Source organism: Theobroma cacao, chromosome 2 (assembly GCF_053813885.1).
Source record: "Theobroma cacao isolate CCN51 chromosome 2, ASM5381388v1, whole genome shotgun sequence".
Classification (NCBI taxonomy): Eukaryota; Viridiplantae; Streptophyta; class Magnoliopsida; order Malvales; family Malvaceae; genus Theobroma; species Theobroma cacao.
Genome location: NC_142640.1, coordinates 33,489,123 through 33,502,395, shown reverse-complemented (window position 1 = coordinate 33,502,395; position 13,273 = coordinate 33,489,123). Strand labels below are relative to the sequence as shown.

The window sequence follows — 13,273 nt, the reverse complement described above, 5'->3', positions numbered from 1 at the left end:
TGGCGCGTCCCCTTCACGGTATACAAAATCGCGTGACAATTAATTTTGTTGACGAAATTTAGTACTACTACTACTTTTATTGTGGTTTTTCGGAGCATAAATTTGCTACACTGGTGCCGTATGCAAAATTTCTCCAGACAACCGAATGGGATAAGATAAAACAGCCCCTCCCCATCCCTAAAATCCAACCATACACGTGTCCACACCTCCTCTCCTTGCGAACGTGTTAACCCCTCGTTTCCTCTCATCAATTGCCAATCTTTAACAAACCGCCCACTCGCAGCCATCTGAACTGTCCACTCCCATTGTCCCCAAAATATCCACAATCGAATCAATATTTTGCATTTGGATACTCTACAACAATTTATCAAACAAAGGCTAAATCGGTCCTTACACAATTTTTTTAAAGAAATGCATATTTGTATTTCCTTATTTTGAAAAATCACGACGATAGGAAAACGGATAATAAAAAAACGGAAAAAGCAAAAAAAAAAAAAATTTTGTTTATTGTTTTCTTCTTCCTCCGCCCATCCATTTATTCGGTGCCTTTTTTAAGCCCATCTCTTCCTTTCAATCGCCTTTCTTTTGTTTATTTTTCTCAATTGCATTGACCATCTTGCCCTTCACCTGTCGAATTAGATCCCATTTCAAGTCTCTCCAATCTTTGTTCTTCGATCCGCATAGAGAATCGATTACTTCAAATTCTTAGTACAGAAGAGAAATCCAAGGAATTTTTTTTAGTTATGTTGGGGACAGGATTGGAATTTAGGAGAGTTCGTGGAGAAGATCGGTTTTACAATCCGGCCAAGGCTAGGAGAGCGAACCAGAATCAGCAAACCGATCAACTATGGAGAGCTCAAAGCGATGTTACGCCGACTCAATCAAAGGATAAACCGGTGGTGGCGCATATGAACCGGCATTCGGAAAAGGGGGTTGGTTCAACTGACCATCCTAAACCGATGTTGGTTTCCGCTTTTGAACCGGTTGTTTCTCCTTTGAGTAATTTAGAGCGGTTTTTGGACTCGATCATGCCTTCCGTTCCTGCTCTTTATCCCTCGAAGGTTTATTCAATCTCAAAAATGACGAGCTTTTCTCTCTTTTTTGTTTTGGATTTTTAATTGTTTTTGTATTTGTTTAGTTTAAATTATTTAGCGTTATAGATATATTTCTCTTAAAGCTTGTTGTGATATGAAGTAAAAGTAAAAAAATAAAAAAAACGTTTAAATTGAACTGCTTATCGAGTAATAAAAGTCCACTTTAAAAATGTACGTTTGGTGTAATTTAGGAACATTTTGGGAGATTTTGTATACGTTTTTGTGAAATGTGAATGATTTTTGAAACTGGGTGTGACAGACGACGATGAGAGGGTGGCGGAGGTGTGACGTGGAATTTCAGCCATATTTCGTGTTAGGTAATTTATGGGAGTCATTCAAAGAGTGGAGCGCATATGGAGCAGGAGTCCCACTAATTTTGAATGACTGTGATTCCGTTGTTCAGTATTATGTACCTTATTTATCCGGCATTCAAATATATGGCGATTCCATGAAGCTGTCTGCCAAGTCAAGGTAAATAATACATTGCTAGCATTCAACTTTATTCCATCTAGAGTTTAAACCTGTGGGTCTTTTAGTATTTACTTCTTCTTAACTTGTTAATTTTGTGTTTTTCATTCTCTTTTGTTAGCTATCTCAATATTGTTATTAATTTTAATTTTGGGTCTGATTTTTATGGTTCTCTGAATTTCATGTACTCCTTTTTTTGAATGGTTCTGTATGGTTGGATGATTATTATATTCCTAGCGAGCGGGCTTCCTGCTTGTTTTGAACTGAAATAATTCCTTTCCATTTTATTCAATTAAAATGTGGTTCTCTTCTTCAAGGGTAATCTAGTGTGAACTATAAGCAATGAGTTTATTATCGATATATAAAGGTCACTGAAATTAGATAGTAGTTTAATTGCTAGCGGACAGTTTTTGGTGAGAGTTTGGTTCTAATTCCCACATTGCCGCAAGTTTCCTGCAATGCATGACTTGGATTTAGTTCATCGCGTGGTTTTAGCCTTCATCTTCCAGTGGTGAGGATAATATATTTATAACTTCTCTTGTAGCATTTTCTAGAAAGGTTACAATAATTTCTTGGTGTGATGAGTCCCATCTCTGTCCTTCCTTTTGCGAAATCCTTTGTATTGTGTCCTAATTCCTATTTAATGCGAAAATGCTGTACACACTTTAACGATCTGAGTATTATGCTGACAATTTTGAAGCTAATTAATTAATGTGTTAAAGATAATTTATGAACTTAAATATTTGTTATGGGAATATCGACACAATGATTTTGTTTCTGATTTTTCAATAAAAAGTTGGCTCTATATAGAATTGAAATGGTAGTTATTTTTTTTTTGTGAAGCTCCACCCAGCTTAAGAGTTTTTGTAGACCTGTCAGCCACTGTCCCTCTCAACCACACATACTCACCTTTATTTTTTTGGCTTAGTAGTTTGTAAACAGTTTTTGTAGTTTGATACTTGCATCAGAGAAAAAAATAAAAGTATTTTGTGTGATATTCACTAATTATTGATTCCCTTTATGATAGGCAGCCAGGTGAGGACAGTGATAGTGATTTTAGGGACTCAAGCAGTGATGGTAGTAGTGATTGTGAACCTGAAAGAGGAGCAAATGTTTTGAGGGAAAAAAGAAATCATCACATGGCAAGTGAGATATCTCTTAGGATGGATAGATTATCCATGGGAGATCAGCAGATTGCACTTCAAGAAGACTTGTCTACTGATGAGGGTGAATCTGTCAATTCTCAGGGTTGTTTGATTTTTGAGTATCTTGAACGAGACCCTCCTTATAGCCGAGAACCTTTGGCTGACAAGGTCCGTTTGTGTTTCTCTCTCTCTCTTACAGCAGGAGTGGTTTAATGTCTGGATAAATACTTTTCTCATTTTTGGTCACTTCCTGACCTTAATCTTTGGCAACAGATTTCAGATCTGGCCTTCCGGTTCCCTGAACTGAAGACTCTAAGAAGCTGTGATTTACTATCTTCCAGCTGGATTTCTGTTGCATGGTATTATTATCATTTTTGCTTGGCCTAATATTTCTTTTCAAACTCGTCTTGGCATATGTGACTGAAATGTTATTATGAAATTGTTGTAGGTATCCAATTTACAGAATACCTACTGGACCTACCTTAAAAGATCTAGATGCTTGCTTTCTGACTTACCATTATCTTCATACACCCATAGAAGGTAACAAAGGATTTTCATTTTAATATTTATTTATTTTGAATTTGTGTGAACTAGGGAATGATGCTAGGCTTTCTTATCGAATGTTCTGTTCCGGCTTTCACTTATAATTGTGAATCTTTTAAATCTCTAACAATCTCTGTGAATTATTTTGTCAAATGGTGCTGCAGTGTCCTTGATATGTGTCTAACTACTTAAAATATGAAGAGTAGTTTCAAGTGCTTTAAGAGCAATATCTTCTTCTCTTCGTTGCTTTTCCTCAAAGGTTTCCCACTGTTTGACTACAAAGTAGTTACTGAAAATCTTACTCCTTTGTTTCAACAAAGGCCTATTTTTAGTTCACTTTTTTAATATATTGTTGATAGAATTGTCTTTTATAGGAATTTTTGTAGCTGAATGATTCCCAAAATACTGATCGCATAACATGGGGTTGTACAAACTTGTCTTTAATCAGTAATAGTGTGGGGTTGCATAAATTTTCAGTACCATCCATGTTTTGTCAAAGAAAACTTATCTGTTATTTCTAGTTGTTTTTATGTAACTTATTGTATTGGTTTCTTTTAGGTGGACAAAGTGCTCAGGCACCAGTTCTAACATATCCCAATGACATGGATGGTGTTCCGAAGATGTCTTTGCCTGTTTTTGGTCTTGCTTCATACAAGTTCAAGGGTTCCTTGTGGACACCTAATGGAGCAAGTAATCGTCACTTGGCAAACAACCTCTTTCAGGCTGCTGACAATTGGTTGAGACTTCTTCAGGTCAATCAGCCAGATTTCACATTTTTCTGCCGCAGGTGATATTCAGATATTTCTGTAACAGTAGTACTCCTGTCATTCCAGAAGTGAAGTGCAATAATTACTTGTCGAACATCACCTGCAAATTATAATCCCTCCGTTTTGGAGGTCAAGGCCAAAAGTTCAGTTTGGGGTGATTGTCTTTTGTAATAGTTTATAAAACTTGAGAAGAAAAAGTCTTAACACAGAATGCTTTGGAGTGGAAGTGAAGAAGTGAGCTTTTGCAATAAGGCTTTAGTGGAAATGAATGGAGAAAATTTAGAGTTAGAAGCTGTTGGAGAGCTGAGCTCAGCTAGTGTAAAGGTGGTTTCACTTGCTATCAGCATATGTTAGTTATATCTTGCTTGTTTTGTTTCATGTTTTTATTTATAACTATGGTTAAGTTATGGAAAACCAGGCCTTTTTTTCCTGTCCTGATGATCAAAATGTAGGATTTCGTGTTTTACTTAACATTTAAAGGGGATTTTGGTAGGGTGGTTGTATAAGTGCCGGCTTTGAGCTATCCCAGATATCTATTGTAATGCTAACGTTAATTAATTAATCATCAGAAAGAACAGCGTGTTTAGAGAATTGGTATTAATGAACCGATATGATTAGGTAATTGGTGTTTCTGGTTGTTTGGCTATAAACTATGCTCTGAATAGCTTTTGTTCTACTTTTTGTTTCCCCATTACTTGTAATGCAGATATTATGAGCATGCCTTGGAGCTTTGATCAATTTAGAAAGCATCCACTTTGCTTCTTAAACAGTTTTGCAATGCTTTCAATTTATGTCTTTATGACAGGATCATTTTTGTTGTCACTGTCATTGAACAAAGTTTCATGATCATGGAACATGGTGCTGAAGAATTACTAGAATGGAGTCTGAATGTTTCATATTTTTGTTTCCTTCCTGAATATTGATTTGGTTGGTTTTCAACCTTATTGATCATGAGTTACGTATTTTTCAGATTGGGAAAGTCCCGAAAGTCACATTCAATTGATGATCAGTTTTCTCAACACAAATCATTCGTTGTCTCCGTTGAACTTGGATAGTAATATATATATTTTTCCCCTTCTAACAAATGAACTAAAGCCATTTGCTGCATCTCATTTTCAAGGCTATGGTTGACAGTCTGTAGGGGTGTCATATGCAGCCGTATGGTATGCAATGGGAGGTGAAAATCAGTTGGGGGTCAAAAGTCCCAACTCCGAAATTTAATTTTATTTGTATCGAATGCAAATGGTGGTATTGAACATCTTGCTTTATCTAACCTGATTAAGTATAATTAAGATATATGTTGAGAAAAAAAAAATATAATTAAAGATATCTTGTAATTGAATTCCATATAGATTGTAAAATTATTACCCATCATGGATTTAAATAAGATTCAAGTTGTAGTTATAAAATATCTGCTATTTGAATCCGATTGTACATAATATTTTGAAGTTTAATTTCATATATTATCTTGGAAGTGCTGCCATCAAGAATTTTCTCAGAATTTACAATTTGGCTTTCCTGGTTTAGAAATCTTCATTGGGGAAGCAAGGAAACAAAAACGTCAAAACCCAAATAAAAATGCGACCACTAAAAAGAAAGAGAATTCCAGCAGGAAGGTGAGGAAAAGTTAAAAAAATCAGCTTTCCTCATCCTCTAGGTCTTGGAGCTTTCTGTCCAAGGCCTCTGAACATATTTGAGACATATTGTTGTAGAATGTCTCCAAATCAGATCGTTGCTCTATTGACATCTTCCCCATTATAGCCCTTGCAACCTCCTTTCTCTCCTCATTCATCTTCAATTTTTCTTTGTATGTTGAACCATTCCTTACTGTTGCACCCACTTGCTTCAGCCTGTTCTCCTCTGTAAACTCAATAGGGTGTTTGCCTACAGCTGCATCAACCAACCATTTCAGAATTTCAGTTTGAGTTGAACATATAAAACAAAATATTAAAAATGACCAAGAATTATCAGTTTGTGCTAACCTCCGGAAAATTGGCTCCGACTTCCAGTTCAGATTCTTGTCCTGAAATGATTCTGCTGCCTGAAGTATACATGCTGCTTGCAATAGAGAAACTTTGAACAATTATCTTTCTTTTCTTCTCCATTTCCTGGTTAAGCTGAAGAGTCTTTGGCACAGAAACTGAGCTGCTAAGTTTTTTCTCATAAGCAATCACTGCCTTCACGAACTCCTGCATAATCACAATCATGCAGATACAATTATATATACCCTTGTCCTTTCAGGTACTATTGGAAGTTTTAGTCAAAACCTAAGCTCTATCCAGATCATTATCAATGACTTGTGCTCAATTATAGTGGCATGAATACCCTTTGTGCAACATTTATACCGAAAACTGAACAAAAGAAAAATTGCAATCCAAGTGAGTCTATTAGTACCTGATATGCACATGCACATTGAGGATAATCAAAATCATCTGAATCTGGTTGCCGCATTCGCTCTAAAGAGTAAATTAACTCTTCACTATATATCATTTATTTGTTAATACATGTATTTATACAAGAGTTGAATTGAGATACAAGAGTTGGTTGAGATCAGCTAAGCATTTCTAAAGGGATTGGCTAACCTATCGGCTAAAGAATTTGAGAAGATATGTACATATCAATTTGAGAAGATAAAAGAGAGAATTAAGGAGATATGGGAAAGGATAAAGAAGGAGAGGATTAAGGATAAAGGAAATTGCAATTGTTATCTTCATTACTCCCCCTCAAGTTGGAGTGTGAAGAGTTGAAACACCCAACTTGCTAAGTAACTCATGAAAACGGTCACGCCCAAGTGCCTTAGTAAAAATATCTGCTAGTTGAAATTTTGAAGTGATAGGTCGAGGAATCAAAGTTTGAGACTGAATATGCTGGCGAACAAAATGACAATCAATTTCTATGTGTTTCGTACGTTCATGAAAAACTGGATTTGCAGCTATGTGGATGGCAGCTTGATTATCACAAAAAAGTGGTACTGGATTAGAACAAGGCACTTGTAGGTCTCGTAGTAATCGTATTAACCAAATGATTTTGCTAGAAGTAGTGGCCATTGCTCTATACTCTGCTTCTGCAGATGAACGTGAAACAACTGTCTGTTTCTTCGATTGCCATGAGATTGGTGATGACCCAAGAAATATAATGTAGCCAGTAGTAGATCGGCGGGTGGTAGGGCATCCTACCCAATCTGCGTCACAATATGCCCGAAGAGACAATGAATTATTGGAAGGTAATAAGAGTCCTTGACCTGGAGCATTCTTGAGATATCGAAGCACACGAAAAACTGCATTTAAGTGTGGTTGCCGAGGATTGTGCATAAATTGACTCAATAAGTGTACAACATAACTAATATCTGGCCTTGTGATAGTGAGATAAAGCAGGTGTCCAACAAGTCGTCGATAAAGCTCAGGGTTAGAACAAAAAGGCCCAGTGTCATACGCAAGCTTGTGTTGTTGGTCTATTGGAAAGGATAAAGGCTTGCTGCCCATTAAACCACATTCGGACAAAATATCCAATACGTACTTGTGTTGGCTTAAAACTATGCCAGAAGGAGAACGAGCAACTTCTATGCCAAGAAAATATTTCAATTTTCCAAGATCTTTGATGCGAAACTTCTTGTCCAAATAACGCTTTAGTTTGACAATACGGTCTGAATCATTCCCTGTGATTATCACATCATCTACATATATCAAAATAGCAATGAAAGCTGGCCCTCGATGAAACAAGAAAAGCGAATGATCTGCATCAGATTGATAAAAACCAATGGCTAACAAGGCTGTAGTGAATTTTTTATACCAATTTCTCGAGGTTTGTTTAAGTCCATATAAAGATTTTTGCAACTTACAAACACGTTGCTCCCCCTTTCGAGTGAATCCTTGTGGAATCTTCATATAAACTTCCTCGTTTAGGTCTCCATGGAGAAATGCATTGTTGACATCCAGTTGGTGTAATTCCCAATTCTGTACTGAAGCTACCGCAAGCAAGCATCTGACAGTCACTAGTTTAGCCACCGGTGCGAAAGTTTCATGAAAGTCTACCCCTTCTATCTGAGTATAACCTTTAGCAACCAGACGAGCCTTATATCGTTCCACACTTCCATCTAGGTTGTACTTAATTTTGTACACCCATTTAGAATCGATTGCTCGCTTCCCAGGTGGTAACTTACTCAAAACCCATGTTTTATTTTCTTCTAAGGCTGAGATTTCTTTTGCCATAGCATCCTGCCAATGAGCATATTTTATTGCCTGATGAAAATTAGTTGGCTCATCGGTTGAAAGGATGGCCGCCAAAAAAGCATTGTGATCACGTGAAAATCGAGAATAAGAGATGAATTGTGAAAGTGGATATACCGTAGAGTTGGCCTTGGGTGTGGGAGTGTGCGTTGAAGAGGACGATGTGAGAGAGGGAGGTAAGACAAAATCATAATCTGCTAGTTTTCGAGGAATCTGACGAGCTCTTTTTCCTGTCATCACTGAAGTATCTGCTGTAACAGTAGTACCAGTAGCAGTACTTGGTTGCTCTATTTGTTGCCCAAGTGACCCATTTGAATCAATGGTACACTCTTTATTGCTTAATGAATGACGTTGCCCAATCTCGTCCAACGTGCCCATATCATTTAATTCGCCAGATCTAGCCGTATCATATGACTCGCATGACTCAGTTTCAACGTGGCTCCCACTGTCTCCGTGTGACTCGATCATACTCGATCCTTGCACTAATTTATCATATGGGTCAGATAGGAACACATGAATGATTCATCAGAAGTGTGAACTTGGATATTAGGATTTGTTGAAGTCCAAGATGCCGGTATGTGTGTTGTTGGAGACCCATCAATTCCATTGCTTCCTTTGGTCAATGCACTTGGGAAAATATTCTCAAAAAATTGCACATCACGTGAAGTATAGATTTTCTTATCTTCAATATCGAATATTCGATACCCTTTTTGTCCATGAGGATAGCCTAAGAAAATACCTGGTTTGGAGCGAGGTGCAAATTTGTCGCTTGACTTGTTGGTGATGAGTCCATAACACAAGCATCCAAAAGTTCTGAGATGTTGGTAGGTTGGTGATCTTCCAAACAAGATTTCGTATGGGGTTTTGTTCTTCAAAACTGATAGTGGCATTCTGTTGATTAAGCATGCAGTTGTTAGGACACATTCACCCCAAAATTTTATGGGTCGATGTGCTTGGAAGCGTAGCGCTCGTGTAACTTCTAACAAACGTCTGTGCTTTCTTTCTACTCTCCCATTTTGTTGTGGTGTGTTTGTGCAGCTTGTTTGGCGCTCAATTCCATTCTCATTGTAGTAGGTAAGTAAATCATTGTGTTTGAATTCCATCCTATTGTCGGAACGCACAATTTTCACTTGTGTATTAAATTGAGTTCGTACCCATTGGTAAAAATGCAGTAAGTAATCACGTGTTTCTGACTTATACTTCATCAAATATACCCAGGTGGCTCGACTGTAATCATCAACAATGGTTAGAAAGTAAAAAGCCCCAAATAATGACGGAGTTTTATAATCTCCCCAAATGTCACAATGAATAAGTTAAAAAATTCGACTAGATTCATAAGTACTGGCAAAAAATGGCAAACGATGTTGTCGTGCTCTGCAACAAGCATCACAAAATTTATTTTCCTTAACATTAATAGATAAATCCCCAATAAAAGATAGGCGATTCATTGGCAAATGCCCCAGTCTCCGATGCCACATATCTGCATGCCTCATATTGCTTGCCATTAGTGCCTTGCCCTCTCTTATTGGTTCCAAGTAGTAGAGTCCATCACGCATCCTACCCACTCCAATCGGCCTCCTCGAAGGTAAGTCCTGTATAACACAAAATGTAGGCCAGAACGTGAGCACACAATTCAAATCCTTGGTTAATTTGCTAACAGATAACAAATTAAAATTAAAATTTGGAATGCCAAGGACTTGGTCCAAGACCAATTGTTTATTCAATTTAACATGGCCTAAAGCTTGTACGGGGACCATTTCTCCATTAGGTATTTGGATTGGAGGAAAATTGGGCTTGTGCTTGACATTAGTGAGAAGGCCCAAATCCTTTGTAATGTGGTTTGTGGCCCCACTGTCTATGACCCATGGATCATTGTGTCTTTCTTTCTTACCCGCATTCTGATTGGTGATATTGGCTGCCTATGATGCCAATTGAAGGTTTGGTGTATTGCCCACACCCAACGCAGCAAGCACTTGAAGAATTTGCTGCTGTTGTGCCTTTATTCCTGAAGTTGGGATCGAGGAATTACTGTCTCCAATTGTGGCTGCAAGAGCCGAACTGCTGCTACTCTGATCCACTCGTCTTCCTCCTCGGCTTCGACTCCGATCTGATGGCCGACGATTCCAATTTTCTAGGTAACCAATAATTTCAAAACATTGCTCTTTTGTATGCCTGGGCTTTCCGCAATGAGTGCAACGCACTGGTTCTGTTTTCTGCTCAAGACGTCGATTCTGGCTTCTCTTGTTGTTTGCAACAGCATGCCTCGACGTCATTGCTTGATCTCCGGTCACCTGTCCTGCCAGAAACGCAGCACCTTCAATAGTTGGGACTCGATTTGCTGCTACTTGTCTTTGTTTTTCCTCCTGCGTTGCTATGGAGTATGCTTTCCCCAAACTAGGCAATGGGTCAACGCTAAGTATCGGAGACCTCACGGTGCTGAAGGTGTCATCTAATCCCATGAGAAAATCAAATACTTTCTCTTGTTCTCGCATATCCTCCATTTTCTTTGCTGCTCCACACGTGCAACCACATGTACATACAGGAATAGGATTAGAAGCTTGTAATTCACCCCAAACAGTTTTGAGCTTACTGTAATAAGATGAAATTGATGATTTTTCTTGTTGCAATAGTGCAATCGCACGCCTCAATTCGTATATACGTGGAGCTATTCCTTGTGTGAATCTTTCCTGCAGATCTGCCCAAACCTCATGAGCTGTGTCTGCATGAACCGCACTACTTTGGATCTCCTTTGCAAGCGCATTTGTTAACCAGGAAAGCACAATGGCATTGCATTGGACCCATGAGTCGTAATCTTGGGAATTGACATTCGGTTTGACTATGGTCCCATCTACGAATCCTGTTTTGTTTTTGGATCGTAATGCATTTAGAAAGCTGCGCCTCCAGGTAAAATAATTTTCACCATTCTCGTTAAGAGGATGTGTGACAAAAGTTAAGCCAAGATGATATGATGAATGCAAAAAGTATGGGGACTTAGTATCAATTGCAATGTTGTGTGATGCGTTTGCAAATGATACCAAGGCCACATTAACTTGATTTGCTTCATTCTCTGCCATGACTTAAAAAAAAATTATGTACCAGGCTCTGATACCATAAAGAGTAAATTAACTCTTCACTATATATAATTTATTTGTTAATACATGTATTTATACAAGAGTTGAATTGAGATACAAGAGTTGGTTGAGATCGGCTAAGCATTTCTAAAGGGATTGGCTAACCTATCGGCTAAAGAATTTGAGAAGATATGTACATATCAATTTGAGAAGATAAAAGAGAGAATTAAGGAGATATGGGAAAGGATAAAGAAGGAGAGGATTAAGGATAAAGGAAATTGCAATTGTTATCTTCATTACTGGATGAAACTGAAGGCCCATGATAAATTTACCCTCTTCAGGATTATAGGCATCAGGGTCATAATACCCTTCCACCAAACCATCTGGAGCAAAAGCCAGTGGCACAAATCGCGGAGCTAATTTCTTTGTACCTTGGTGGTGATAACTATTCACCATGATTTCCATTTCAGTTTCATCCAAAGAATCTTGAAACCATTGATGCAGAGGAGTGTTTTTTACTACCTTCACCACATGCCTATGTCCATCATAATTATCGTAGTTTATATGATCTACTCTCTGCTCTCCTAAGTTTTTCTTTGACAGTTCTTTTTCTACATCGTGATATACTGTACCCCCACAGGCGACATTCAGGACTTGTGACCCTCTGCATATGCCCAAAAAGGGTATGTTCCTTTCGAGACAAAGCTTAGCAAGCCTTTAACTCTATTGCATCTTTCTCTCTGTCAGTGCAAGTATCACTTGCATGAAGTTGCCTAATCTCTTCAAGTTCCTCTGTTGAAAAATCAGAGAGTTGAGCATCATAAAGGGATGGATCAATATCCTCTCCTTCACAAAGACGAAGGCCGTGGATAGGCTCAAAGCTTTGCAGCAGCATGTGGACTCCGCTCACTCGTGGGGCAATCACAGGCACAGCTCCATAGCTTACAATGAGATCTAGATGATATTCTCCTGCTAAAAAAAGGGGAAAACACCGTACCAGTCAGTTAGCACGCACTAATGTCAATATAGGACACTAGGTCTATGCCTATTACAAGTACATTCTATTAGCCGTCGTCATAAAGCTATATTATTATACCCACAAATTTATATCTCTGCATGCAGGCAATTTCAAGTTGGAAATACAGCAACAAATTAATGAAATCAAGAGAGAAAGAAACGGAACGAACCCACAAAATCCACGAACTTGTACTTTCGAACAGTTGGGCGGGAGACAATTAGGACCCTCGGAAGAGACATGGACTCCGTAACCAGAAGGCGTGCCTTAAGTCTAGCAGGGGATAGAGAGGTAGAAAAGCTTGGAAAACAAAATTGTAATGATGCAAAGCTTAGGAGAATTATAACCTATATTTAGAATGGGAATTTGTGAAGGTTACGGTTTGATTGTATCTCAGATTTTGAGTAGCAGAAGAGCAGAGCAAATTCCTTGTTCTTTCCCAAATTTATGTTTGCCTTATTCAGTGTTTGCGTTATCTTAGGTTAAGTTCAGTCCTACTTTGATCAAATGCTGGATTAATTGGCTGCCATGTTTCTCCTCTACGTACAATGGATTTTACTTTATAAATCAGTCTACCTAATTCAATCAATATGATTAATTATGTTGAACACATTTTTCCTTTATTATTTGCAAGTTGAGAAGAAAATATTAAAAAAATTTAAAAAACTATTAAGAAATATGAATTATGAATTATGTTGAGCCGGTAGTCTTGCTTTTTGTTCTCTCAAAAATATTAAAAAAAAAAAAATTCTAACGACGAGGAAGCTGGTAAAAGAGCCCACTTTATTTAGGCAATCATCCAAGTAATGTAACCCACTTTATTTAGAGACCTTAAAAAACCCAAGTATGTATAATTAAAATCTTTCTCAGCAACAATATAATAAGACATTAACATTAACTCAAAACTTAAGAGGATAAATAGATAAGTTGAAAGGATTATATAG

At 37.7% G+C, this 13,273-nt stretch overlaps 1 protein-coding gene and 1 pseudogene across 1 annotated transcript; one reads left to right on the top strand and one right to left on the bottom strand.

Moving 5' to 3' along the window:
• The first annotated feature begins 461 nt into the window (after nucleotides 1–461).
• LOC18609173 (uncharacterized) lies at nucleotides 462–4,608 on the top strand. Its single transcript, XM_018116332.2, has 6 exons — nucleotides 462–1,061; nucleotides 1,354–1,565; nucleotides 2,590–2,875; nucleotides 2,981–3,066; nucleotides 3,156–3,247; nucleotides 3,809–4,608. Exons 1-6 carry the CDS (start codon nucleotides 744–746, stop codon nucleotides 4,039–4,041), a joined length of 1,227 nt encoding a protein of 408 aa, XP_017971821.2. The 5' UTR covers nucleotides 462–743; the 3' UTR covers nucleotides 4,042–4,608.
• A 1,045-nt stretch (nucleotides 4,609–5,653) lies between these two features.
• Nucleotides 5,654–12,571, bottom strand: LOC18609172 (putative glutamine amidotransferase GAT1_2.1; annotated as a pseudogene).
• Nucleotides 12,572–13,273: the final 702 nt, after the last annotated feature.

Coding starts and splice junctions, on each gene's coding strand:
- LOC18609173 (XM_018116332.2), top strand. CDS start 744: ATGTTGGGGACAGGATTGGAATTTAGGAGAGTTCGTGGAGAAGATCGG. Junction 1,062..1,353: donor CTGCTCTTTATCCCTCGAAG/GTTTATTCAATC, acceptor TGGGTGTGACAG/ACGACGATGAGAGGGTGGCG. Junction 2,876..2,980: donor GAGAACCTTTGGCTGACAAG/GTCCGTTTGTGT, acceptor CTTTGGCAACAG/ATTTCAGATCTGGCCTTCCG.